Genomic DNA, 24,495 nt, shown 5'->3' with positions numbered 1-24,495 from the left:
CAAAGATGAGAGTGATGTAAGAGTAGGAGAGGGAGGAGAAAGAGAGGGGTAAAGGAGCGGGGGAGGAAAGTGCAAGGAGAGAGCGGGGAGGAAGGGTGGAAAAGAGAAAAAGAGAGAAGGAGGGAAGAACGTGGAGAGTAGACGGAAAGAAAGGGAAGAAAAGAGCGAGGAAGGAAGAGGAGATAAGAGGATGGAGGCAAAAGTAGTGGGAGGAATAAGGGATAGAATGGAAGTGATGAGGGAGTAGGAGAAGGAATAAGAGTATAGGGGTGAAGGAGAGAAAGAGAGGAAGGATTAAAAGGGAAGAAGAAAGTGGTAGGGAGAGGAAGGAGTGAGAGAGGGAAGAGATGGAGATTGGTAAGGGGTTTGGAAATGATAGGATGGAAAAGAGAGGAAATGTATATACAAAATAATAAGAAGAGTGTGATGTGAAAAAATAGAAAAAGTGAGTAGAGGTGGGTAGAGAGTGAAGAGTGAATGGGTTTAGGACAAGGCAGGAGAAAATTAGAGATAATGAGATGAGGTAGGAAGGGGGGGGGAGAGAGATGAGTTTTGATAGGTTGGTATGGGGGGTGTGGGGAGTGAGTTGAGCGGGGGGTGAGAGGAAGAGGGAAGAAGAATAAGGGTGAGAGAGATATGAAGAGAGGAAAGAGGAGAGTAGAAGGAGTAGATGTGTGGGAAGAGAGAGGAAGAGAAGAAGTGAGAGAAGTGTCGGAGGAAATGGGGAAGTATGGGAGGGGAGAAGCAGAGGGAGGTGGGGAAAGAGGAAAAGAGGGGGAATAAGGATGAATGTAGTTATAAAAAAGAGAGAGAAGAAAAGAGGAGAGGAGGGGATGGAGGAGAGGAGTGAGATGGAAGAGAGATAAAAATAGAGAAATAAAAAGAGGAAAGGCAAGAAAGCAAGAGAGGAGAAGAGGTTATTGGGGATTCGGGAGGTTAAAGAAAAGATAAATAAGAAAGAGAGGAGATTAAGAGGGGGAAGTAAGAGAGAGGAGGAAGGAAAGATGAGGGATTAGGGAAAAAAAGAAAGGCAGGAGGGGTGTAAGAAGGGAGTAAAGGAAGGGGTTGGAGATAGAGAAAGAAGTGGGAAGGATAAAGGGGAAGCTGAAGAGGAAAGAGGACGCGAGCAACAAAAGTCCAAGAACAAAACACACCTCATCAACTCAAAAACCACCAAAGCCCCCTCTCAAGCCGCAGCACCATCACCACCCATCCAAACCCCAACAACAACATCCCCCCCTCCCTCCCCCCCAACCAACCTCTCAACCTCCCCCTTCCAAACCCCCTCATCAACACCCACCCCATCCAAAACCCGCACAACGTCCCCCGTCGTCACCAATCCCTCCACCCCTCCTCTCTCAACCTTCAACCCACACAGCCCGCCACCCTCCTCCTTGGCAAGACTCCCCCCCGGCATGACATACACCTTCACTTTCGCGGGATCGATCCTCCCGCCAGCATGCCGAATCGCAATCTTATGATGCGATGTTGCGTATTTCGCCAGCGCACCGAGAAAGGCATCTCTGCTGGGGAGGTCATCTCGACTCCAATGTGCGTCCGTGAGAGCATACTTGTCTGCATGCCCGTAAAAGACAATTCGCATCTTGAGCCCTCCACCCGATGACGAGGACGATGACGAGGACGATGGCGAGGACGATGAAGACGGCGAAGACTGTCCCGCCGGCGCCCCCGGAGTTGAAACCGGTGCAGCCCACGACGGCTGTGTAGGAGAAGCCGTGGACACAACAAATATCGGCGGAGGAGAAACCACCATCGTCAGTGGCATGACGGGCTGGACATATTGAAGTTGAGGATATTGTATGGTCAAGACCTGCGGCGATGGAAATGCCATCACAGTCGGCTGCTGATAGACGTGGTAATACTGCATACCCAAGGTCGAGGCGTCCAGGCTGCAAAAATTGGGGAACGAAGTCGCAAAAGCTATCATTAGCTTTGAAAGCCTGATGTCTGCGAGGAGAGCAAGTCATTAAATGGTGCCTAATGCCCATTGATTGACCTCTGCTGGACAAACAATCCTTGACAGTGATGCTGCCACCATCATCGTTTGACCGACCTCGGGGAGAGGTTGACGGTGATTCACGTATGCAAACACGCGCAAAAACACTGCCGTGATTGAAGTCCTGTACACACAATAGATGGCGAGTGTTCCACATAGATGACCGTATATAGGTGTCAGAGATGGATAACTCTTTCATTCAGTCAAGTGAGCATCTCGGACTCACACCCATCGTTTGCTAATGATGCATTTTGTGTGTACAATGTACACCATGTGAAACCAAAAACCGCAGCAAGACATGCATAAACAAGGTAAGGTAGTAGTAGTAGTAGTAATAGCTAGCCCTTTTGTGCCGTTGGTCGGCAATCTGACCCTTGGTGCCCAAACTCCGTAAACTCTCCGTTGATCAACGTAAATGCTTCCAACATCTCGTCTTGTTCCTTTTGTTTCTCCCCCGCTCTCATCTCGCGACTGCTCAGAGGCTCTCCGGAGTGGGATTCTCGTGCTTAGCCGTGCTTCCCTTTCCTCGCCAGGTGCTCACAGCAGGAATGTGAGCCTCGTATCGAACCTCCTCGGTGCCGTAGGCCCTGGGCGTGAGCTTGATCAACGTGTGAAGCGGCACGTTCATCCAGGGACTCTTAGCCTGGTCTTTCTTCATAAAGTACGCATAGATGCAGCGTAGGACCGCCTGGTGCGTCACAATGAGAATGTCCTCGCTACGTTCCAGTTCCATAATGATGGGCTCCAGGCGGATCACCACGTCGCGGTAGGACTCACCACCGCGGTAACGGTAGTTGTACTTGTCCTCATCGCGGGCCGCAAAGTCTTCGGGGTAACGATCCTTGATCTCCTGGTATGTCAGGCCGTCGCACACGCCCGAGTCCAACTCATCTAGTGCTTTCCACTGCAGCTGGTTGTAGTGTGGCGGGAGGAATCGGGCTGTGGCAATGGTGCGTTTCAACGTCGAGGTCCACACTGTCAGGGGACGGTCATCCTACACCAAGGTCAGCACCTGTCCTACGCACGAAATTTTCCCGAGGATACAGAAGAGTTCCGAATTGCAAGACGTCGACCATGACAGAAGGGGGGCTTAGACTTACCCCAACGGACTCTCGCACAAGCTCCGGCAGCTTTCTGGCATACATCTCGCCTCGGGGAGACAGCAGCGTGTCGCCACCGATTCGTCCGCTCAAATTGTACAAAGATTCACCGTGCTATCAAAGTTGGGTATCAGCACAATGCAAAAGGGCAAGATGCTCTTGTAGTATGATTTCAGATGGTTGCTTACCCTTGATAGCCAGACGGACCTGGGCCGGACGTGTAAATTCATGAGATAGTAGACGATGCGGCTTTGAAGATAGTCCTGGATGCGGTTGATGATGACTTGCTTGCCGACATTCATCAACTTGAGGTAGGTGTAATGATCCTCGTCGTTGTCGCCATTGATGGTTTTGTACACCTTTTCGTAGTGGCTGATGCGGTTGCGAAAGTCTTGGGCCGCGGCCTCGGGATCCTGGCCGCGATAGTCGGGGCTTGTTAGTTTGACGTCCCGGATGTTGGCCATGATGACCTCTTCATCGTCGCATTTGCTCTCGACAAAGAGCACCTCGATGCCATGAGCGGCGCACGTGTCCATAACCCATTTGCGGCGCTCCTTGGTGGAGTTGGTCGCGTCGAGGATGCCGACAACACCGCCGGTGCGGAACCACGCGAGCATGTCAGCAACGGCGGCTTCGGCGGCCGCACGGCGCTTCCGCTCACCCTCGGGATTGTTAAAGTCAAAGAAGTCAGCGGTCGGCTGTGGAGCGTCATGGCGCCGATAGTTGCCGACATTGAAGGTCGCTGCTGGAATTGACAGCCATTGTAGGTATCTTTGTGCTGCATATCCGAACAGGCAGATGAAACACAGATGTCAGTCGAGGTTCAGACCAGTTGAACTTGAAGTGGCGTGACAACGTGGAGGGAACTGGGCACTTCTTGGGACAACGCTAGGGGAGGGGAAGAAGTGGTCAAGGATATCATAAGCTTGTGAAATATGTATGGGCGGATGAGTGCTGGGAAAAAAAAGGAACATGTCGACACCAGTGAATCCATGCAAAGAAAAAGAGGCCTCTTCCGTCGAGTATACATACCTAGCTGGGCAATGTAGCTCTTCCCGCGGGCCGGGAGACCGACCATGACAACACATATCTTTGTGTCCTCGACCTGGATCCCCACACCATTGTTAGTTTTTGACGGCATTGTCAAGACGAACAAGCCAGCGATGCTGCGGCGGCTGTTTGCTCAAATCAAATATGCTGATACGGTGTTTCGGGTGTGATAGCAGAGGCATCCGGCGAGGCGACTGATACATATGAGGGCGCAGCAGGAGTTGAGGAGACGCAGGCAGCAGCGGCAGTGACAGGAACGACAAGTAACAACGGCAGAGATTCGTGCGGCCCTCGTTGTCCCTCCTGGGCCAGAAGGCAAAGATGAGTTGAGCTGCTTGAAAAAGCCGGGGGAGAGAGCCGAGCGGCGCAGGGGGATGTCAGGCGCAGGTTGCGTGAGAGTGGCTGAAGAAGGCCAGAGCAGGCTCAATGCGCAGAGGAGAGAACGGCTAAGCGATCCAGAGCGTGACGAGCAGCCGGGCAACGAATCGAAGCGTGAATGGGCGTTGATTCGAGACCTTTGAGCGCGTGAGGGTGTGGGCGCGAGGCAGCTCAAAAGGGTCCAGATTCAAACAGGTTCAATCGACGTCAGGCCGCCTTAGTGGCTGGTGGGCACTAAGCCTCAGCGGTCGATTCGATGCTGTAAAAATAGGGAGAGAAAAAAAAGCCAACAGCCGAGGCAAGCCTGCAGGCAAGCAGCAGGGCGGGAATAATTGCTGCACGGCGGGTAGCACCGCAGCAGGATATCGTGGAGGGCGGGCGACTGTGATTGGGGGGCAGAAGAGTCAGGTTGGATAAAACTCTGCAGATGGGTTTGCGGACCGAAGTGGATGATGGATGAGGGTGAAGACGGGTGAAAAATCCTGGAATCTGCTGATGGAGACTTGCGGAGTGACGCGGGAAGGCGATCGTGGAGAAAAGATGGAAAAATCGAGATGGTGATGGAAAAAAGAGGAGCGCGCAGGATGTCGGGCCCCAGAAGTACGGCCTAGTACCGGTGAGTACCGGCTGTTGGTGGTTGTGGCGACGCGTGACCGGCAGATACAAAGGTGAATGAAGGTCAGACACCCCCAGATTGTCAAACTGGAAGGCACCGCCTGTACAGCCGCAGCCGTCTTATTGTAAGGTACCTTATCAAATCGAGGTAGGTGCACCTTCCGTTGAGTAGGAAGGTAGCTCTCCTGCTCGGATTTGATATCAAAATGCCTTGTATCCGCTGAAGACGGGATATTGAGGCAGGCAGATGCCCAGACAGGCAGTGGGCAGGTCAGGCACTAGCTGGTACCTAGTTCCTGTCAAGCAGAGAAAGAGACAACCGAGCCTAGACCTTCTGCATCCATAAACAGGAAGGAAGAGCCGGGAGCTTGCAGGTGTGCGTCGAGGTGGTGGCAGCAGTAAATGATGATAAAGCAATGCCACTGCAGCAGCCGGAGGGGAAGGAGCTGAGGCACGCGGACAGGCGACCGAAAGGCAAGTGACGACAGCCAGTTTCGGCAAGAGCAAGCACGAGCAGCACCGGGCGTCCAAGCAGCGACAAAGGAAGGAGGGAAGGAATGAGAATGATAAGAAGAGGAAAAAAAAAAGGAAAAAGCACAAGAACAGGGGCAAAAGAAGACGAATAGAATGTCCCCTGTCTCACGTTCTTGTTTTCCTGCCTTGCCCGATCACGAATCTGCTTCCGGGGAGCTGCTGCTGGTGGCCACCCCGCATTGTGGTGAATGGATGCATGGCCTGTCTGGTGCAAGCCTCGTCGCCCGTCGCCTGTCGCCTGTGCCTGGAAAAGCCGGCCCCAGTGCGTGCATGTGCATGTGCCTGAGCCTGAGCCTGAGCCTGTGCCTGACTGAGCTTTGGAGCTGGGGTTCTCTTAGTTGGTCTGGTACTTCACCCTGTCCAGCTCCAGCCATTGCCTCGGTCCTCAGCCCATCTCCTTGCCCCCTTCAGGCTGCCCTTCGAATCAAATGCCCCGTGATGCGCTCTGTCCAGAACACGGAACACGAAGTAATCATCATTACTCCGTATTGCGTGGTTGATGTTGTCTGGCAGCTCAGGTTGCCCCCCCCCCCCCCCCCCCCCCTTGTGCCGACGACGCACAGTGGGGGGAACCAGGGGGCGGCTCTGGGGAATTGGGAGCTCCAGGGCGTCGGCTCACGGCGAGAGATGCGCTGAGAGCTCGCCCGGTTAGGGGGGGCTTGCAGGGTCTGGCCAGCGCTGCGGGGCCGTGAGCCGCCCCTGACAGCGCCCTACCAGTCCTTTCCCAGGCCCTGCCCAGCCGCAGCCAGCAGAGCAGAGTCCGAATCGTCCCGGCCGACTCCATCTCGACGTTCCGATTCGAAGCCTCGTTTTCGTGGGTGAGCAGGTGACCGCTGGTGAACTGAACTGCAGCACGACCGATGTCCAGGTTCCCCGTCCTTTCTTGCTCCCGCGGTCCGCGAGTCGAACCATCTGCGTGCGCAGTCTGGCCATCTCGGAGGCGGCTCAATGGCGGCGGCCCGAGGCTTTGCGGCCTTGATGGCGGTCGAGACGAGTCAACATTCATCGACGACGCATCCAACCTTGTTCAGACGGCATCTCTCCACCTCCCGGTCGTCCCCAAAGTTGCCTTTTTCGGGCATCGCGGCCACGGCCAGTGGTCGCCTCTGCAGGAACACACCCCTGACCGAGACCAGGCAGCCTGTCGAAAGATTCCCCCCCCCCCCCCCCCCCCTCTGATTCCCGGTTTGCTCTTCTCGGATCAAAGGCAGCCAGCCATTGACCCGGGCTTATCCGACAGTTGCAGAGAGGGAAAGCAGAAAGGCATCAAGTCTCGTTCATGGAACCGGCTGCTGCTCATCTCGTATGTTGCAAATGGCCTGAGCGCAACCGAGTCGGCCATTGTCGCAGCTTGACTGCAATTTCGCCCCGTTGAAGAAGCCGGCCCTCAGGGTTCTCTTTTCTTCTTCTTGTCGTTGCTTTCTCCACAAGCATGTGCCGAGTTTTGCGTGTCTCTCCTGCTGTGACTCGAGCTGCGCGTTTGGCGATATCCTTGTTTGATGCCAGTCGCCGCCGTTGGTGGAACCGTGTCAAAGGGGCTGCTGCTGGCCTTGATTGATGCTCACCGCCTGCATCTCTGCGTTGCCTTCGCATCAATGCTGCAGATGCAGCTGCGGATGCAGATGCTGAAGCCAAAGCTGATGCAACCACTCGGTCGCCATGACGCAGGTTTTTGCCCGTCTGCGCGCTCAGCCACTTGACTGGCAGTCGTTTGGAATAACACGGCGGGTATCAGGTATCCCGACGTCGGAACTTGGCAGATCCAACGGCAGCAAAAACGATATAAAAGACCAAAGAAAAGACACAATAAACTCAACGAAGTCTTCTCACCTTGCTGAAACTCCACGTATTCGCTCTCGTCCTCCCTGACGGCGATTTTGTGGGCGTCGGCGGCCCAGCAGCAACGCCTACTCGCATGATGATGATGACTGCCTGCTTGCAGCGATTTGTCGCCTCTTGACGTAGACTCTGTCGATAACGGAAATGCCGCGTTTTGGCCTCGAATCTGGATGAACCACCCGCAAGGCTGGTGAAAAAGAAAGACAACTTTCAAAGACTGGACAGAAGAACACAATGATGAGAGGAAAGAGGGAAGAAGATTTAAGAAAAAAAAATGATGAGATGATGTTGCTGATTTTTACAGATTGGAATAAGCAGGGCAAACTTGACTCTTTTTTGCACTCGGACGAAAGCGAGCATAGAGGCCTGATAACGGGCGGAAAGGGGGGGCGGCAGTGGGTTTGGCTTTGATTTTCTTTGGGGCCGCACTTGATTCATGTTCTATTAGCACAAAGCAAAGCACGGAAAATAACTTGGATTTACTACTACTAGGTACTGCTGTGGATGATACTGTACTCGTAAGCCTGGTCGCAGTCGAGCTGCCCTGGTTTGAGCGCCGGATTGATCAGCAATCTCTGAATTTGCAGTGAGATATTTATAGGGTTCCGACTCCATTCAATTACTCGTGATGACATCAAAACCAAATATACAAGCTCATGATGGCGAATAAAATTTCGAAGAGAGAGAGGGAGAGAAGAGATGAATTGCCATCATATACGAAGACCCTCGCGTAGAAATTGTCCTAGATTCTTCTCACTGCGAACTTATTGCAAAGAACATGGAGAAGGAGGCGGAGTACTATGAATCCCATCGTCCAGCTCACACAACCAACGAACGACATGAGCCCCTGAATTCCCCCTTCTTCAACCGCTTGAAACAATTTCTCGCCCGGACTTGATGACCTTGATGAAGTGAAACGAACCACCTCATTCCCAATCAAATCATCAGATCCATATCAAAAGAAAGAGACAGACAGAGAGAGAGAGAGAGAGAGAGAGAGAGAGAGAGAGAGAAAGAGAGCTGTTGAGAGCCAAAAAAAAAAAGGGGGCCTCTCCTCCCCTTTACCTTTTCCTCTGCCCTTTGCTCACTTGCGCCCATAGAAGCGCATCTCGGCGGCTCCGACGTCAAACACGGCGACGACGTTTTGCAAGAAGACGTCGCCGAGAATATACGGCCCCGGCCCGCCGCTGGCGACGCCAACGGCGCAGTAGCCCGTCAGCGGGTCGACGAGGTCGCGGTAGATGAGGTCGGCCGGGTTGATCCAGAACTCGACGCCCTCGATGAGGATGGCAAAGTGCGGCGGGATGGCGGTGCACTCGACGAAGTAGGTGCCCCATTGGTAGAGGTAGACGGCGCGCGGCTGGAAGGCGTTGGCGATGGCCTCGGCGAGGGCTGGCAAGGTTGCTGGTCAGTCATACTGTTTTTTTCTTTTTCTTCTTTTTCTCAAGAAGGGGTGAATGAAGGGGTGCTGCTTACGAGGGGGCAGGTAGAGCATCGTCGTGCCCGTGTCGACAATGTATGGATACTTGGTCGTGTCCGTCGTCTGGTCCCATTTCATGCCGTCGGGCACAATCGTGTAGAAGGAGTGCTTCCACGCCGTCTCGGGCGACCCGATGAGGTTTGCCTGTTTGTCCTCCCCCCGAGTTTCATCATCGTCATCAGCCCCTCGCTCGTCACCACTGCTCAGTGGAAAGAAGAAGAAGAAGAAGAAGAAGAAGAAGAAGAAGAAGAAGAAGAAGAAGAAGAAGAAGAAGAAGAAGAAGAAGAAGAAGAAGAAGAAGAAGAAGAAGAAGAAGAAGAAGAAGAGGGAACTCACCACAATCAGATCCGTCTTGGCAAAGCCGTGAAACTGCCAGTCCATGGGGGGCAGCCCGCCCCAGGCAATGACGCCGTCGGTCGAGTTGCGCACGAGGGCGACGCTGAAGAGCGGCTCGATGGCTCCCTGGCTGATGGCGCTCGTCAGGAAGGGCGTGTAGCTCATTGCGTTCCAGGGCGCCTCGGAGCCGACGTCGCCGTAGTAGGCGCTCGTGATGGCCGGGTACGCCAGCCCCAGGATGCCGACGGTGACGTTGTTGCCGTGCCAGTAGGTGCTGTTGGCCAGGCCGACCTGCTGCCGGGCCACGGCGACGCCGCCGCACGACAGGTCGCTGTAGCCCATCGGGCCCGAGATGCGCTCGCCCGAGCCGTACTTGAGGAAGAAGTGCAGGTCGTCGATCTGGCCGCCGCCGAAGCCGTCAATCAGCGGCCGCGAGAAGCCGCACGCCGCCTCGCTGTGCGCGTCGCCGCCCAGGTCCGCGCACTCGAAGCCCGTCTGCGTCGCCCACGTGTCGGAGCTGCCCGTGTCGACCAGCAGCCAGACGGGCACGCCGTCCCAGCCGCACTGGATGGCGTACTGCGTCGAGGCGTCCGTCACGGCCGACACGTTTTGGAACGACTGCTTGAAGCCGCCGCTGCTCGTGCTGCTGCTGCTGCTGCTGCGGACGCGGCTGAGCGCCGAGACGGCAGAGCGGTGGTGGTGTTGCTGCTGGCCCTGCTGCTGGCCGGGGCGGCCCTTGATGCCCCTGAGGCGCGAAAAGTGCATCGTTGCGCGGTCCGCGCTGGGCTCCCGGAGGGCCTTGGCCCGTTCAAAGCTGAGGCCGTTCATGGGCTGTGCGAGGTCCCAGTCGGCGGCATGGCGGCGGACCTGGGGGAGGTTGGCGGAGGATGCGGTGGCGATGATGGTGAGGAGGGAGATGGCCCATTGCGTGAGTCTCATGATGAGCGTGATGATGATGATGATGATGCTTAGCTCTTTAAAATAATGGAAGAGCGACGAAGAGTGACAGAAAAAGGAGATTTTAGATGATGGGATAGAAGGGATGGTAGAGGGTGTTGAAGAAGAGTGTCGGTCGGCAGCCAGAGAGAGAGAGATAGAGAGAAAGAGTGAATGGGAAATAACAAAGGTCATCAAGGTGTCGAGACGAGCAGCATGAGAAAGCAAAAGGGGGTGGGACACTCCTCGACAGCTGGCAAAGCCACAGAGCAAGTCAAGCAGCAACCAACGAATGTTTGCAAGGCCAGCCACCTGTTTCACCCACGGGCTGCTCTTTTGTGTGAAGCGAAGTAGACGGACAGGGCAGAGAGAGGCCGGAAGGACGACGGACTCTTGGTCGTCTCTCAAAGGCAAGGGGAGAAAGTGGTAAGATTGTTTGCTTTCTGTGGACGGAGGCGGGAGGGAGGATGTTGTCGAGTCCCGGGAAGTCGTTGCGTGTCACGGCCATTGGAGTGTTTTTTCTCTCCGTAGCATGGGACTGCCTTTATTGAAAGCAGTTACAGCGTAAGAATAATAGTTGTTGTGGTGCTGAAACGAAGGAAAGTGAGTCATCGTGAAGACGAAAAGAGAGAGCAAGACCATAGATTTGAACCAATATCCCAGAGACAAAACTCGTCAACCACTCGACCCTCGCCAGCAAAAACCTCCCCCGTACGCTCACAAAACACCGAGTGCCCGTACCTCTCTCTCAACCTCACTCACAATAAACCTCCCATTTGTCTCGCAGCTTGACGCCAATTCTGTCCAACAGTGACACCCGTCTGGAGCTTCCCGAGTCCAGAGAGAGGTTTTTGCTACGATAAAAGGGTATGGGTGGGCAGTTTTGTCAACCCCCCCCCCCCCCCACCCTTTCTCCTTTTTTCTTCGTGTCTTGTCCGGTATGACTGATGCAGGCTCCTGCTCCTGTCTTTCGAGACACAGAAAATGGTAATTGGCCGAGATTCTCGGATGCAAACCGGTTCATCTCGGGGCAGTTTGGCGTTGCAAAGGGGATCCATGGTTTGGTCGTGGAGCAGCGTGTGTAGACACGACATGAGGTTGGGTAGATATGTATCAGAGGGACTCGAATATCAGACTTGAGAGTCGATCTGTGTGCGTACAATATCCGCAGCAATGGATAAACAAACAAATCTCATAAATCTCTTGCGTCTCGAGGGAAAACAAACCCCATGTACAACCCCATCAAACTCCGTCGGGAAGATATTTCAAGGTGCTTTACAGGCCCAGCTCCCTGACACTTGAAATAGATATCACCAAAAACCAAAGATCTCGACCAGAAGAAGAAGAAGAAAACTACCCGAGCCAACTCTTCTTCATCTCGAGACATTCATTAACTTCCCGTTTCAGCGTGAATACTAAAGAAATGCCGTCGAGTTTGCCCTATGTATCCGTCCGTCACACCAAATCTCTCTCTCTCTCTCTCTCTCTCTCTCTCTCTCTCTCCCGTCACACAATCTGCCCTCGAACACACGGGCGGCGTGGACTGTCCGCACAAGTCTGTTAGGTAGCATCTCAATTCGTGTGAGTCTGGGTTATTGTATCCGAAACTCGCTTATTTACCGAGACAGCAACAACCCGAGATATTGCTCATCAGAAATGTCTCTGGGCTTGTTTATATATACGGGATAGCTGAGGTAGGTGCCCAGGTGGCTAATCTGTGGGCGTGACAGTAACAGGAGCACGTTTTGGATGCCTCGGCTTGTTCTCGGCTGCATCTGGTTCAACAGAGTCGAGCACTTCTGTCGGGGTAATCGATATATGTAGTCGATAATATATATATATATATATACCTTATACATATATGCTTGTTCCATCTCGGCATTCTCACTCACAGATTCCATCATCAAAAGAAACTGTTCAAAGGGCCCCAAGTGTCTATGCAATTGTACTGGACCTTATGTATATAAACATACATTCTCTGCACATGCCCAAAACATGTCGTATATACATCCCTCGGTCGTCGACATGCGTCCTTCAACCGAATCAGAACCGGCTGAATCAACTCTCCCAAACGGACAGCATCAAACAGTCCAGCAGTCATAATAACAACAACAGCAACAACAACAACAGCAACACCGTAAACCACCCCTGCTGCTACTCCCCTCGATCGAATCCGCCAAAATCAACGAGACTGACTAAAAGAGATCCTACATATTACACGTCCCGGCCAATTGCGCTTCCCCACGGCCCGATCGTGCACCTCGCAGTCTTGTTAAAAAGCCGAGGCTAAAACCATCAACATCAAGCCGCTGTGTGCACGTACATCCAAATTGACTGAATGACTTGAACACCACCTCATCCCAGAAACCACCACGTTTCTATCCAATGTGGCATACTATTTGATAAACAACAACACATCTTGTTATAATCAATCAAACCCAATTCAAAGCTTTTCGTATCGGCATCTTGCTCAAATCATCTCCATTCCCCCCAATCCCCCTCCTTCCAATCCCCCCCCAAAGCCCGGCCAGTCGCATCTCCTGCCAAGCTGGGCTACCTCTGCGACACTACCAATGCCAACGCCAAACCACGCGATAAACCACCAAAAAAGTCTCCATCATCGACACCGCATCTTCATATGCGGCCCCTCTTCGTAGATAAAAAACAAACGATATGCCTTGCCTCGTCACGTCCGCTCCCTTGCCGCGCGTGCTGCGGCGCATCGATGGCCTGCGAGCTGCAGTCCGGCCTCGCCATGTGATTCCCTCTACACCATCCAGGTGTGCGGCGCATCTGAGAAGCCTAAGAACGGAGTCTCATACCCATTCTCGTCTCTTGCACGGCCGTGCTGTCTCTGCGAGACCCTCGTTTGTGCCTCGCGGCCCGACTCGTTCCACCACACAGCTGAGAATGGCCGCAACAAAGACACCAACAGCCAAAAGGGAACCCCCCCTTTCATACATGGAGCACCTCAGTCCCTCCGTATCCTACTACAACCCAGCATCTCAGTACAAATCCAATCCCAACAGCGACAAGAACAACGATAACACCACCACCCCGGCAGCCAGAGGCCACCCGGAACTCATCCTCGTCCTCAGCTGGATGGGCGCCCGAGACGTCCACATAGAAAAGTACATCGCCCAGCACCGCGCCCTCTTCCCCTCGTCGCCCATCCTCCTCATCCGCTCGCCCGCCTCCCACGTCTTCTGGCCCAGCCTCGCCCGCAAGCACATCCCGCCCGCCATCCGCATCCTCAAGGCCCTTGCCGAGCCCGAGGCTGCGGCCACCGCCCCCGGCAGCGGCGCCAGGCCCAGGGTCCTGCTGCACATTCTCTCCAACGGCGGCGTCAGCACCGCCGCCCGCATCAGGGAGCTCCTCCGGAAGGAGCTCGGCAGGGACGCTGCCGGCAACAGGCTCGTCATCCCGCGGTACGCCCTGTGCCTCGACTCCTGCCCGGGCAACTTTGTGTGGCAGAGCACCCACAGGGCTCTCCTGCAGTCGCTGCCGCGCTGGACCTCGCCCCTCGTGCACATGGTCATCGCCATCGCCTGGCTGATATACAAGCTCCGCCTCACCCGGCCCGCCCAGAACCTCAACGCCGAGGCCCTTAGGCGGCAAACCCTGCTCCCTAGAGAGACGCAGAGAACGTACCTGTACGGCACGGCGGACGCCGTCATCAGCTGGCAACACGTCGAGGACCATGCTAGACGGGCGGAAAGCTCGGGCTTCAAGGTACGCAAGGAGAGGTTTGAGGGTGGAGAGCATGTATCACTCATGAGGAAAGAAAGCCAGCGGTATTGGCAAGCAGTCAAGGAGACATGGGAAGGGAAGGGGGCTGAATTTGAAGCTGTCAAGGCTAGCTAGACATGTTATGATGACAAAGGAGAATGGTCACAGGTAAGTGTTGTGGTCAAGGAAAACTAAGGATTTGGATTGGATATAGTACGGGAAAAGAAAAAGAAAAGAAAAAGAAAGCCAAAATCAGAGAAGCATGGGGAAAAGGTTGCGAACAGCGGCCCGTTCATAGATATAGACGCTTCCAGAATAGAAGGATAGACGTAAGAACCATGAAGCCGTAGGCAGAGCTCCACGAAATTTCCTGTGCCACAAAGTCCGTTTATGCGTCCAAACGGATCATGTCGACTTGAGGTCGTCCCCCATCAGTAAGCGGTATCGCCAGAAGAGTCTCCGAAATGGTAAAGATATAGATTCCCAGTGAACCGTTCCAACGCCGCTCTTTATGAATGCCGATGCAAGGTCCGTAGTGCAGATTTCGAACTCGATCCCAGTCGTGAGATTCGCGGAAAATCATGTGCGTTGCCGATGCCCTCTTTCAACTCCGTCAACGCCCTTTTTTTTTATGTTCTTTCTTTCGTGCCCAATATATGCATCTCCCGGTAGCATGGAACTGGAAACTAACAGGATGAAAGAGATTTGTACGCCATTTTGCGCGCCAGATGTTCGGTGCCGAGTGTTGGTTTGGATCCAGGTTATTCAGGTCTTGGCCTTCTTTCGTGAAGTCGTCGAGGGCTCATCCTCAGCAAGCCGCTTGCTTTGGCTTGCCACGCTTTGCCCTGCCCCTGCCTCTGCCTCTTCGCCGACATCGCCGACTCCCTCGTCCTCCTCGGTACACCGGTCACACTCCTGGTCGAAATGATGCCGTTCCTGGAACACGCCGTTTGAGCAATCTCCAAAGGCGCCATTGTTTTTCGCCTGGAGACACGACAGCTCCTGCGAGAGCTCTTCCCAGACCTGCTCCTCGCCGCACTTGGTGCAAGTGCCGCTAAAAATGACCAACCGACACATGACTCTGAATTGTGAAATTCTGAAGCTGGGGCGATGAGGAAGAATGATGAGTAGGGCTTATAGATGTTTGTCCAAGGGTGATCACCCCATCAATAGACTGCTTTCGAGAGTATCCCCGGCTTCTGCAACCTGGGAGAACCAAGCAAGCGACCAAGACGCCTTTGCATTGAGACAAAATTGCCGAGCAATGGTTCGTAAAGACTTTGCAGATAATTTTTTCAGCCACAGCTCCCTCTGCAACTCATGACGAGCAAAATTCACATTGTTGACCGTCCAAAGGCGGAGGGTGAGGGGGGTTTCATACCGATCAACAGCAACGTTGTTGGTCGTACCCGTATCGTTGCACACGGGCCTCCGTTACAACTCTGATTGAGAGAAAATGGGCGTGAATTTTTTTTTCTCCTCCTCTTCGTTTTGCCCCTCAACTGGTGGGTTACGTTGGTTAGAGGGTGGATGGACTCTTTGAATGTGAATAAAGCCTCCGAAAACTGTTTGTTGTACGAGGCGCCTGCGTTGCAAGGGAGTTGGGCGTCATGAATGTCACACAGATGACAAGAAACGCCTTCTTCTAAGCCGTGTTAGTCCGCGAACAGACGGGTTGCGGCATGCAACAGAGGACGTCCCTTCTGGAAGACGACATGTAGAGGAGGGAAATGAGGCGGAGGAGGTCAGGGGAGGGAGAAGGTGAATGATGACGAGTCCATAGGATGGCGGAAAGCGATGAAGAAGACCGGCCAACCAGCCAACCAACAGGCGAGCCCAAGGAGGGATCTTGTGTGTGCATACCTGACAACCCGACGCGGATCTCTCTCTCCCCTAGAATGACACAGCAACAGAGGCACCTCTCACGCAGACAGTGACAAGGACGCGGCTAACAGCCCGCCTGCATGCTTTGTGCATCGCGCCGCTCATTTTCATCATAGTAGTATGGACCGCCGCAACTGCTGTCATCTGTCATATTCCTCCATCCAAGCCCACCACGTAATGAATGCAATCCATGTGCAAGTACGTATTCATATCCGCATGTATGTTGGCAACGAGAGGTGGGTCCCTGGGCTTGCAGTGGCTTCAATGTCGAATCGAGAGCATACCAAGATGCGTCGGCTTAGGCTGCTGCTCGAGGCATCGGGAGAGATGGCCACAGTCCAGGCACAGGCAAGGGAGCTGACGAGAACGGAGCCATCAGGCGAGACGAGACAGCGGCGGCGTCCATCCATATCGCAAGGCTTCGCTTGCTGGCTGGCCTCGGCCCACGCCATCTGGCTGGACATGCATATAGATCTAGTAGTAATATCGTTTCCTTCGAGGCCTCTCCGCCCCCTTCCTGCCCCATAGTGCCCAGGTTGGGGAGTGGGTGCTGTCTTTCTTGCATGCAAGAAGGTTGGTCCGTTAGTTGCACGCATGGCCCAATCAAGCCGGTACGTGTCTCAAAGCCTGCAGCCGGGCATCTCATGACTGTGAGGACCTTATACCAGAGTAGCCTCCTGGGCAGTGCAGTACACTGTAGTAAGGCTTGCCATTCGCAGGAAGCCGTGGCACCATGGAGCCATCAGCGCAAGGGCACTTTCTACCCGTGTCTCATCCCGTTCGGAGCAGTATCACGGCAAGCACGGCCCTTGAGGCACGCTTGTGTCCTCGTCACTTGCGTCTGAGTCGCCGGGAGGCAAAGAGAGCTGGTCTGACACGGACTGCCAACACGGGCCTGGGCAGATAAGGACGCCTCGTCGAGCTGCGGCAGCCATCATCACGAGTCGCGCAGGAGCAGTTGCAAAGAGCGCGGCTTGTTCCGGTCCGAGTCAAGGGATCGATGCAAAGCTTTTGGTGGGTGGAACCGCAGCGTCCGCCAGGGTGCCATCGGATTCCTTCCGCAGCCTCGGACGGGACGTAGCGTTGCAACTTGGCGGGGAGGCAGTGATGCAGGCCCTACTGTATTCTCCTCCATCTCCGGCCGTCTCCCCATCCTCGCTGGCTCTCTTTTTCCCTGTGGCCTGAAGGCGTCGAGGGCTGGCGGATATGCGGGATGCGAGGGGAAGCTCGGCGCCACCATGCCTGCGCGGAAAGTATGCTTCGTCCTCCCCATGCTTGTGCGAGCTTGTGTTACCATCGATTCACAAGCTGCAGACGCAACGAGCGCGAAGAGCGGCAGATCGGACCAACCGATTAGCGACGGGTGGGAGAGGGTCAAGTCAACGGGCAGGGCAGTTGATTGATTTAGGTAGACAGACAAACGGACAGACAGACAGACAGACAGACAGACAGACGATCTGCGGAGTTGAGGAGCATCAATCAGCACGCAGACCAGGGGTCTCTGGGCGTCGTACCGCAACGCGCAACGCCGGCGTGCATATTGTGTACATTACAAGGCACCTTGTGGCTTCTTTTGCGGCATCCGCGGTCGAATTTGAGCTGCGGTTCGGGTGGAGGATGGCGAAGCAGATGCAGCAAAGTGACTTGATGACAGGTAGGAGGTTGACTTTCTGTCCATCAGATCATCAAGGTTGAGCTCTACCTTAGCATCTTAGTCATGCCACCAGCCTAGGTGGTTACTACTACCTCTATCCATACCTACTTCCAACTCCAGCACCTCATCATCATCAACCTCGCAAAGTCTTTTCAATCTCTCAATCAAGATCCCGATGAGAAGTTTCTCATGCCACTCAATCACTACCAACTCTCCCTGATCCGAATCCCACGCCTCCTCGCTACAGAAGCCGCATATCTCGCCCTCCTCCTCCCCATGCACCGCGATCCTCTTTCGCTTCAAGCTCCTCTCAACGCATCTCTTCTCCTGTGAAAATCTGCATCTACCGCCTCGTCTTCTAGGCCCCAGGGAGGCTGGAACGGGGTCACATGCAGCCCGGCCATCTGCGGCCTGATGAAGCGGCCAACCCAGCCAGACACGATGCCGCCGCCACCCATTGTCGCGATTGTCCACAGTGTTGCAGGCCAGACAAGGGAAGGGGGGGGGAGCTGATATGCTGCAGGTCCTCGTAAAGGACTTCCACAGCCCCCCCCCCCCCCCCCCCCCTGATGACAGGGACATCTCTGAGAGCAATCCTCGTACAGTACGCAATACAGGCATCTACCCAGTGACACACGTCCTTGTGTGTCATGTTATGCTCGTGCAAGGGCTACCTGCGGCAAAGAAAAGAAAACCCTCTTCCGCTTCTCACTCGCTCCCTCTCTCAGGCAGGAATTTAGCCCTATCAGAGAAGCCGCCCTACTCGAAACTACTGACATTTCGTACCCCTGGCTGCATCTGCATTGCATCGCATTGCATAGGTAGACCATTCATCTAGTAGTAGTAGTGTCCATCCTCATACGTCCCAGCTGAAAACATCTCGGCGTCCAGCTCTGCAAAGCCCGAGACAAGGATCCTCTTTAGATCCATCCATTCACACGTAGCCAGGTAATAAGTGATTCCTCCGTTGACGCGCTCGGGCTCCTCGATCAGAGGTGGGCTCCTCGATCGTAATCGTGATTTTGTTTCTTTTCCAGAGCACAAACACATCTTAGCATACGCCGGTCCAGAAGGAGACGGGAATAAAGGGGGCAAAGAAAGGGATCGAAGACAGCTCAAGAGAAGTAAGAACCCCCCAAAGGCCTACACCGCAACATTTGGGGGGAAAGGAAAATGTGATTGGTTATCTCAAGGAGGCGCTCGCGTTGACTCAATCTCGATAGTCTTTCTCTCAGCTGAAGCATACTACCTGGGTAACTCTGCAACTTTGTGTGTACATGAACGTAGACGGGCCGAAATCCATCAATCGAGATTCCCATAGGTCAATCCAAGGCAACTGTAGCTACTATATCGAACTCGCCTATACAGACTCTCATCTCGCCCCCATCATCTCCCACTTACTCCATCGCATCTTCCAATGCCCATGTCACATTACCTTACTCACCCCTTCTCCCCAATACGGCCTCACCGTCCCCTTCTCCAGATATCTCCCCACTGAACGCCTCTCTGACTGCATTAGAAACCATAATTATTACTTTTCTTGCATGCATATCACATTGAATCCGACGAATGTGGACCAGGAAAGGAGGTCGTCACCATACATGTCCAACTCTAGGTGCGGGAGTCAATATCGGAATCGAGTCGAAGTACTAGGATAATTGTAAGACATTAAAGAAACACTTGTATTCGGTGAGTTGTGCATGTAATTACTCGTACAAGGGCGGATATATTGCAGCAATGCAAGTGATAGCTAGAATACTAGTATACAAACTGTGGCAGTTATCCACGTCCATGCCTCTGCCACTCTCACTTCAACTTCGCTGCTCTGTCGCCAACCCACAAACCACACACATGAGAGAGAGCGCGCAGCCGCTTCTGATGTCCGGAGTCCCCGCGCCGCAACTGGATGGAAAGAAGAAAAGACAAAAATCGAGACAAACACAAGAGCGGGCAGTGATGTGCTGGCACACCTATGCAAAGAGTCGATCGGCGATAGGCCAAAGAAGAAGAAGAAGAAAAAGATAGCGACGCCTTTCTCGTCACTCGGCTGGCCGAGATGTTGCCTGCTGGAAGAACTCCCCAAGGGCACCTAGTGACCAGGCAAACAGTGGGTGGTCCGGTCGAAGACGTATATTTTGCAACAGACGAAAGTTGTCAAACTCATCCAGTGGTGGCCTGATTTGTAATTTTGGCAGACTTCTTTTTTGCTTTTATCTCTTCAACTTCTCCTTGTTGCTTCATCTCTCTTCTCTTTTTGATCCCCTCTCTCCTTGGTCTGCATTGTTGGCTCGTCGTAAAAAAAAAAAATGTCACCTGCATTCGCGGCAACTGTTGCCACGTCTCATGAACCTAATCACAAGCACAAATGCAATAGCAACATGGCCGGCGATGGACAGGAATGCCTTCACCGATATGCATGCATGGTCAGGAAAGACACGACATTCTTGCAGCGATAGACCAGCCCATGGCGAGCAGCAGCATCCCGACATATCAGGGCGAATCCAAAAGTCACAGCTTTGGAACATCCACGCCTGGTTGCAGCATCCCGGTCCAGAGCACCCAGATGCGGTCTTGTCAACTGGCCCTATCATCTTGCAACTCCTTTTCCCGGAACATTGACCTCAGCACCATGAGTGTACAGAGGCAACACGCGAGTCAAAGAACACGGTAAGCAGGCCTGGACGTTCGTTCGCGCAGGTGTGAGTGGCAGGTCTCCATAATCAAAGTCGGCCACCGGACAAAGTAGAGGTAAGAGTAAAGGGGGGGTATACGTTCATCATATTAGACGGGCCGTAGAATCGGAATAAGGTTCTTGTCAATCCTCGAGATAGGGAAGAAAATAATGGGGGTATAAAAAAAGGTGAGTACAGACGTTGGACTCCATGGTAAATAGTGTCATATAGTCGTGGGCTTTTCTGTTGTTATTGTTTTTTTGCGCTTTTTGTTGGTTTTTCTCCTTTGGTGATAGGGGCTCCGGCCGGGGAAGGGGTCCGAGAGGCGGTGCTAGTCAGGATCAATGGCATCTTCAAGAGGTGCTGAGACTGCAGGAAAAAATTAGGCCAGCACCAGTGTCAAGGTCACACCCAGTCACGATAGCACGCGGCTGCTTGCCGTCACACAAGCATTACTGGCCTCCAGGAGGAGGAGCTCCGCCAGTCGGGTTCTGAGACGTGGGAGCTCCTTGCGCTCCTTGCTGCTGTTGCTGGTACATCAAGGACTGGTACCAAAGAGCGACGTAGTTTTGGTAGCCACCATCTGCCGGCGTTGGTCAATCAGGGTTAGGTCATGAGGTTCAACCTTGAATGGGGCGGACTTACACTGCGCGTATGGATCTTGGCCTTCACCTGCAGAGGCCTGCGGGGGCTGGTTAGTAGACGGATCGGGACCCTGGTGAGAGTAGCTCGGTCGATCATCATGCGGTCCACGGCCACGGCCGCCTGGGGGACCACCGCCGCTCTTTTGTCGCTGCTGGGGTGTCAGTCATGGTGTTTGCTCAACAGGATGCAAGGCACCGCCATTCAAACTCACCACTGCTTCCACCTTCTCGTCGATGGCCTGCTTGGCGCGAGCAATACTGTCACGCGTTCCAATGAGCGCAATCTCGCGCTGTACTTCACCAGGGCCAGATGACTGCGCCACATTGATCTTGCAACCGGTCGAGTTCTGCATCTCCCTAATGGTCTCGCCTCCTTTGCCGATGATCATGCCCACCGCATCTGACGGCACGTAAATCGCATCGTTGATCTTGTCGGGGCCGCCGCCACCACCGTAGTCCCTCGACGGTCCATCGTTGCGGGGAGGGCCCGCGGGTTTCTTGGTGCCAGAGGCCGGGCCGTCGCCTCGGCTATCGCTGTCGACAATTTCCATGATGAAGTCCTTGGCTCGAGCAGCCGCTTCGCGACTGCCAATGAGGTTGACAGGCCGCAGGCCGTTGACGCTCTTTGACTCGCCCACAATGTTGATGTGGCATCCGGAGCGTTCCTGGAGATCTCGAATAGTCTCGCCTCCACGGCCGATGATGAGGCCGACGGTGCGATCAGGGACCATGATCTGCATATGATCCTCGCCATCCCTCAAGGCCGCTGCTCCACCTCGGGCAGGGTCGCGAGGCTTTTCCTGGGCGCGGTTCAGAGCACCCATTCCGCTGTCCTCGATGATTCGGTTGATGGCTGTCTTGACTTCAGCGCGACGAGCCCGTGGGCCGGTGATCTTGCACTGGCGAAAGGGACCGCCATCGGTGGCCGCCAGGAACTGGACACGGCAGTTGGTATCGGCTTCGATCCTTCGCAAATTCTCGCCCTGTCGACCGATAATGAGACCAACGAGGCTGGACTCGATCTGGATCGTCTCAGCGTTGTCGTCTCCGCCTCGGAGAGGAGATCTCTCCCGGCCACCGCCTCCGCGAGGCGAAAAGGTGCGGCCACGTGACGGAGGCGAGTAGGAACGGTCGCGGCCATATTCTCGACCCTGACCTCCACGTCGGTCATCCCGGTATGAGCCGCCAGTATGATAGTCGCCGCCGCCTCGGGGAGGAGATCGGGACCTGGATCGGCGGAAAGATCTGTCAGAGGGTCTGGATTCGTTTCCGTAGACAAGCGGGCGGTCGTAGGGCGTGATGCCCTTCTCGGTCGCAAAGGCCCTCGCCTTGGAGATGACCTCTTCAAAGTTCATCGTGCCCGTATTGACGGGCCGAAGAGCGCTCAGGTCGACGTTGCCGCTGGATGCAGGAGCGGGCAGGGCAGAGCCGGGAGCAAAGCCCGCGACGCCTGGGGGCGGGGGTTGATACGGCGCTGGCTGAGCGGTGCCGGGCGGCGCTGGGTATGCGCCAGCGGGTGCGGGCGGCGTCTGGGTCGAGGTCGACGATGGTGGCCGCTGGGAAGCTGGAGCGGCTGGTCAGTTTGGGCGGCTTGGGGCCTCATCACAGGGTTCTGGTGTCTCACCTAGAGCGGCCAGAATGCTCTGGATGTCGGGGTGCGCAGGCTCGGCCATGGCGATGAATTCAATGCAGAATAATTGTATGTTGGGGGTTCCAAGGTGAGATTGAGAAGCGGCTGTTACGAGACGTCACAGCGCGATTGAGTGGCGGGCAGCCAAGGTCGACAACCGGGGATCAATGGCAGACTGAGCGTCGAGGCGAGAGGGCGAGCGAGAGTACAGTGACAGCAATGTGACGAAAAGTGGTGGTAGTATTTTGATTTAACACGGCACAGGCAATGTTCACAGAGTGGACGCACGCGCGCAATTATAAACACGGGTGCCCAAATGGGAATCAGCGTCGTATAGCCTCTTGCGACCGGGTTGCAGCGATGTTTCGTGAACAGAATGCGACTTGCGAACAGAAACCCGCAATTCAGGCACTATTATCAGCTTGTTTTGTTGCGAAGAAGGAAGAGAGCGCAAAAGCCTTTGTTCTGTCAGGTCCACAAAGGCGTCCAGGCGGTCGCAGCGCTGTTCCAGAGGAGTCGCCGCACTCGAGGCGAGGCGAAGACAAAGGGCGATCTGTCGTCGGAGCTGTGATGAATGGCGATTGTCTCGAGGCTGGAGGATGTTTGGAAGGACTGGCGAAGGCCTTGCTTGATATTGATGCAATTTTTCGTGTAGTTCAAGGCGACCGGATTAATTATGGGCCGGCGCCTTGGGGCTGAATTTTTGCAAGCGCAAGCGTCCAGAAGATGAGGTACCTTGCCGAAGTACTTCTTTACAGCGCCAGCGTTAATACCTTAGTTAGTAGGCCTTCCGCTGGAGCGCTGCAGCTGATTGGGGTGAGGCAGATAGACCCCAGTCGGCCATCTCGTGGTACCTGAAAGAAAATGAACGGAAAAGGCCTCGAGTAATCTTAGGGCGATTGTCAGCTACTGCTTTGGTGCTGGAGCTCCGTTTGGGCTACCACGTTGGCATTAGCCGTAATTGACACGACCGGCGAAGTCTGAGGTACTACTAACTTGAAGGTACTCACTCGTACGGGTTCAGCTTGGCGGCAGCCAATCTCATCTCCCTGCTGCATGATGATCTTGTTCAGCATCACGTTTGTATGATCAAGTGAAACAGACAGGGAAGTGTCTTGAAGAGGCCGAGATGTACATATGTATGTGCTCTTTCGCAAGATATCAGAGCTGACTAGACGACTTGAATATGATAACATGTCGTTCCCATTGGGGGGATGACCTGTCATTCAAGTCCGAATTCAAGCCACGCGAGCATCGGGAACTACCTACATAAGGTACTACTAACCCCAGGCAAGGCAAGCAAGGTTATATTATATCCATGCTGATACTTCGTATCCACGGATGCTTTCTCACCACTAGGTACTACTAGCACACACACGAGCAGACGAGTCACATGCGCCGGCAAGACACTCGATGGAGACAGAGTGCGGAACCAGCTGCGTATTCGTACTCTTTGGCTGCACGGAATACTCGAGCTTCGTGGCAGCAGTCTGCCGACAGCGTGCCCAACTGGTCGGAGACAGAGACCTCGAGTTTTCCTATTTTACTAGTACAACTAGTACCTACATACCTTGGTTGCTTGGATATGTAGGGGTCCAGTGCCCATACTAGTACTGTAGTAGCAGTAATAGCGCGCTGCCAACGCGCGTACGATACGATTCAACGCCCTCGTGGTCTGGATGACATGGAAGCCCGCGAGAGACGAAAAAAATCCCTTTGCCCTCGGGCTGTAGACGGTTCCCGCCCGCTGCGGATTACGCGCTTCTCGAAGTCTGAGCCGCGTCCATTATGCTTTTCGGGCCCAAGTCCAGGTCCAGGTCCAGGTCCAGCCCCGGTTGCCACGGAATCGGTCGGCCAACCGTGCGCTGAATCATCTTTCCTGGCAGGTCTTGAGAAAATTCTAGTATCTCGGTTCCCTTGCGCGGCCCGAATAAATAGCTCGAGGGCACCGGCGGTCACCACCTGTGCTGGCAGGATCGTTGCACCATCTCGCCATT

General features: G+C 54.3%; 5 protein-coding genes across 5 annotated transcripts; 2 read left to right on the top strand and 3 right to left on the bottom strand.

Moving 5' to 3' along the window:
- Window positions 1–1,459: 1,459 nt before the first annotated feature.
- TRIREDRAFT_110493 (uncharacterized protein) lies at window positions 1,460–1,805 on the top strand (the record flags this gene model as incomplete). Its single annotated transcript, XM_006968032.1, has 2 exons — window positions 1,460–1,551; window positions 1,610–1,805. The coding sequence occupies 2 exons, from the start codon at window positions 1,460–1,462 to the stop codon at window positions 1,803–1,805; spliced, it is 288 nt and encodes a 95-aa protein (XP_006968094.1).
- A 687-nt stretch (window positions 1,806–2,492) lies between these two features.
- Window positions 2,493–4,258, bottom strand: TRIREDRAFT_110491 (fructose-2,6-bisphosphatase; the record flags this gene model as incomplete). Its single annotated transcript, XM_006967968.1, has 4 exons — window positions 2,493–3,011; window positions 3,118–3,231; window positions 3,306–3,895; window positions 4,150–4,258. 4 exons carry the CDS (start codon window positions 4,256–4,258, stop codon window positions 2,493–2,495), a joined length of 1,332 nt encoding a protein of 443 aa, XP_006968030.1.
- Window positions 4,259–8,617: 4,359 nt separating this feature from the next.
- TRIREDRAFT_110490 (uncharacterized protein) lies at window positions 8,618–10,177 on the bottom strand (the record flags this gene model as incomplete). Its single annotated transcript, XM_006967967.1, has 3 exons — window positions 8,618–8,925; window positions 9,010–9,157; window positions 9,350–10,177. 3 exons carry the CDS (start codon window positions 10,175–10,177, stop codon window positions 8,618–8,620), a joined length of 1,284 nt encoding a protein of 427 aa, XP_006968029.1.
- Window positions 10,178–13,195: 3,018 nt separating this feature from the next.
- TRIREDRAFT_66929 (uncharacterized protein) lies at window positions 13,196–14,149 on the top strand (the record flags this gene model as incomplete). Its single annotated transcript, XM_006968031.1, has 1 exon — window positions 13,196–14,149. One exon carries the CDS (start codon window positions 13,196–13,198, stop codon window positions 14,147–14,149), a length of 954 nt encoding a protein of 317 aa, XP_006968093.1.
- Window positions 14,150–20,676: 6,527 nt separating this feature from the next.
- On the bottom strand, window positions 20,677–22,541 carry TRIREDRAFT_110487 (uncharacterized protein; the record flags this gene model as incomplete). Its single annotated transcript, XM_006967966.1, has 4 exons — window positions 20,677–20,807; window positions 20,870–21,017; window positions 21,081–22,432; window positions 22,493–22,541. 4 exons carry the CDS (start codon window positions 22,539–22,541, stop codon window positions 20,677–20,679), a joined length of 1,680 nt encoding a protein of 559 aa, XP_006968028.1.
- Window positions 22,542–24,495: the final 1,954 nt, after the last annotated feature.

The sequence above is a fragment of the Trichoderma reesei genome, assembly GCF_000167675.1.
Source record: "Trichoderma reesei QM6a unplaced genomic scaffold TRIREscaffold_20, whole genome shotgun sequence".
In the NCBI taxonomy this organism is placed as follows: domain Eukaryota; kingdom Fungi; phylum Ascomycota; class Sordariomycetes; order Hypocreales; family Hypocreaceae; genus Trichoderma; species Trichoderma reesei.
Note: the sequence above shows the minus strand (reverse complement) of the source record. Positions and strands in the feature narration are given on the sequence as shown.